Source organism: Sceloporus undulatus, unplaced genomic scaffold (assembly GCF_019175285.1).
Source record: "Sceloporus undulatus isolate JIND9_A2432 ecotype Alabama unplaced genomic scaffold, SceUnd_v1.1 scaffold_6761, whole genome shotgun sequence".
Taxonomy (NCBI): Eukaryota; Metazoa; Chordata; class Lepidosauria; order Squamata; family Phrynosomatidae; genus Sceloporus; species Sceloporus undulatus.
In genome coordinates this window covers 1-3,081 of record NW_024809680.1, presented here as the reverse complement: position 1 = coordinate 3,081, position 3,081 = coordinate 1, and the positions used below count along the sequence as shown (strand labels likewise).

General features: G+C 46.7%; 1 protein-coding gene across 1 annotated transcript; it reads left to right on the top strand.

Moving 5' to 3' along the window:
- Positions 1 to 349: 349 nt before the first annotated feature.
- On the top strand, positions 350 to 2,879 carry LOC121918244 (coiled-coil domain-containing protein 63-like; the record flags this gene model as incomplete). The annotated part of the gene is made up of 2 exons (XM_042444325.1): positions 350 to 686; positions 2,662 to 2,879. Coding segments are annotated over exons 1-2 (399 nt in total), but the record flags the coding sequence as incomplete, so codon positions are not given.
- Positions 2,880 to 3,081: the final 202 nt, after the last annotated feature.

Here is a 3,081-nt window from a genome sequence, read left to right as displayed (position 1 = left end):
AGTGTCCAGCCGTGGCTCCTCTTCTCCTTCCTCCTGGAGAGGAGTGACCGGTGGGGTGTCCAGTAGGGTCCTGTCTTGGGCCTAGTGTTCAGCAATGGCTCCTCTTCTCCTTCATCCTGGAGAGGAGTGACCGATGGGGTGTCCATTGGGGTCCTGTCTTGGGCCTAGTGTCCAGCAATAGCTTCTCTTCTCCTTCGTCCTGGAGAGGAGTGACCGGTGGGGTGTCCAGTGGGGTCCTGTCCTGGGCCCAGTGTCCAGCAATGGCTCCTTTTCTCCTTCGTCCTGGAGAGAAGTGACCGGTGGGGTGTCCTGTCCCATTTCTGTCCTGGGCCCAATACTATTCAATATCATTATCAATGACTTGGAAGAAGGAACAGAACACATCCTTATCAATTTTGGAGATGACCCCAGTGTGACGCTGCGGCGTAAAAGTCCAATACAATCCTATGCTGAATCTATAGATTATAGTAATGCCAAATGGGGTTTTTTTGGGGTGGTTTTTAGGATGGAGGCCCTCGCCAGCATCGCCGCCACGAAGGAACAGTGCTGCAAAGACATTGCGCACTTCAACATGGAGTTTCGGGAGCTCCAGCGGATCTACAGCCATGAGACCAAGCTGAAGGCCTTCATGGCTGTGAAGTTGGTTGACCGCTATGAGTACGAAGAGCAGGCCAGGAAAGACAAAGGTAAGACGCTGGAGTAGGCTCTCGTTGGGTCTATTGGGTTGGTACTATGGTTGGGTCAACCTAGAGTAGGGTCCGGTTGGGTCTCTTGGGTTGGGACTATAATAATAATAATAATAATAATAATATGGTTTATTTATATTTCCCGCTTCTCCCAGAGGATTGAAGTGGGATTACAGCAGAATATAAAACAACAAAACAGTATACAACTACCATTAAAAATATTATTATCCAAATATCTATAATAATTATTAAAAACAGTTTATAAAAATAATATATATCTACAAAACATACAATGTGCCAGTCCTAATTGGGTTCTTACTTAATTTCTATAGAGGGATAGACTTTATAAAGAGTTGGGAGGGTATGCTAATTGGAAGAGATAAGTTTTTAACCCCTTCTTAAAGGTTTCCAATGTAGGGATGCAGCGTATCTCTTCTGGGAGGTTATTCCAAAGTGTGGGGGCTCTAGCCAAGAATGTTCTCTGGTGAGTGGAAGTTAGTCTCACCCTAGGGTCCTCAAGTATGAGCTTACCTGTTGGTCTGAGGATGCGGGGCGGATTATGTAGGGAGAGGTGTTCCCTCAAGTAACTCGGGCCCAAGCCATGTAGGGCTTTAAAGGTGATAACCAACACTTTGTATTGGGCCCAGAAACTAATTGGCAGCCAGTGAAGAGATTTTAGTACCGGTGTTATATGGTCTTGCCTTGGAGATCCGGCGACCAATCTGGCTGCAGCATTTTGAACTAGCTGAAGTTTCCGAACCTGATACAAAGGTAGCCCCATGTAGAGCGCATTACAGAAATCTAAACGAGAGGTTACCAGTGCATGTACTACTGTTTCAAGGTCCTTTCGGTCCAGACAGGGACGTAGCTGGCGTATCAGCTGAAGCTGATACCAAGCACTCCTGGCCATCGCGTCCACTTGGGATGATAATTGTAGGGATGAATCCAAGAGTACTCCCAAACTACGTACTTTGTCCTGTAGGGGAAGTGTGACCCCATCCAGGACTGGATGACAAATTCCTCTGTCTGGATCTGGGGAACCTATCACGAGTACCTCTGTTTTCTCTGGATTCAGCTTGAGTTTGTTTTTCCTCATCCAGCCCATTACTGACCCCAGGCAGGCGTCCAGGGGAGAGATGCCATCCTTAGTCACTGTATCAGTCGGAGCCATGGAGAGGTAGATCTGGGTGTCATCAGCGTACTGATAACACCGTGCTCCATGTTTCTGGATGATCTCTCCCAGTGGCTTCATGGGTTGGTCCAACCTAGAGTGGGGTCCGGTTGGGTCTCTTGGGTTGGTACTATGGGTTGGGTCAACCTAGGGTGGGGTCCGGTTGGGTGTTTTGGGTTGGGACTATGGGTTGGGTCAACCTAAAGTGGGGTCTGGTTGGGTCTCTTGGGTTGGTACTATGGTTTGGGTCAACCTAGAGTAGGGTCTCGTTGGGTTTCAACTCATTCTCATTGGGTCCATTGTTGAACCCAAGTAGAGTAGACCCATTGAGTCAACGGTTGAAGGGGAATCCCAACTTACAACTCAATCCCATTGGGTCCATTGTTGACCCTATGCAGAGTAGACCCATTGAGTCAACGGTCAAAGGGGAAGCCCAGCCTACAACTCAATCCCATTGGGTTCATTGTTGACCCCAAGTAGAGTAGACCCATTGAGTCAACGGTTGAAGGGGAAGCCCAGCCTACAACTCATTCCCATTGTGTTCATTGTTGACCCCAAGCAGAGTAGATCCATTGGGTCAATGGTTGAAGGTGAAGCCCAACCTACAACTCAATCCCATTAAGTCCATTGTTGACCCCAAGTAGAGTAGACCCATTGAGTCAACAGTTGAAGGTGAAGCCCAATCTACAACTCAATCCCATTGGGTACATTGATGATCCCAAGTAGAGTAGACCCATTGAGTCTAGTAGGGGTAGGCTAGCTTCCGCTGACCGCTCTGGTCACTTACTCCGACTTCTCTCCCAGCGATCAAGGAGAAGTCCAGGGCCAAGGCCAAAGGGGAGAGTTTTGAGAGCTACGAAGTGGCCTACATGCGGCTGCTGAAGCTGACCGAGAACGGCGACATTGACCGCTTGGTGGACGAATTCACCAAGAAGGAGAAGAAGAACTTCGCCGCCTTCAGTTACATCACTGAACTCAACGACGACAACGAGAGGCTCCAGAAGAGGATCCAAAGTGTCCAGGTCGGTCCCTTCGCTTCGCCGTTCATGCCGTAGTGGTCCAAATACCGAATTACGACTCCAGGAGACGACTGAATTTTATTTTTTTTAATTTTAATTTTTTTAAAATTTAAAATTTAATGTTTTATTTTTATTAGTTTAAATTTAATTTTAATTTATTTTTTTATTTTTTTAATTTAATTTTTAATTTTTAATTTTAATTTTA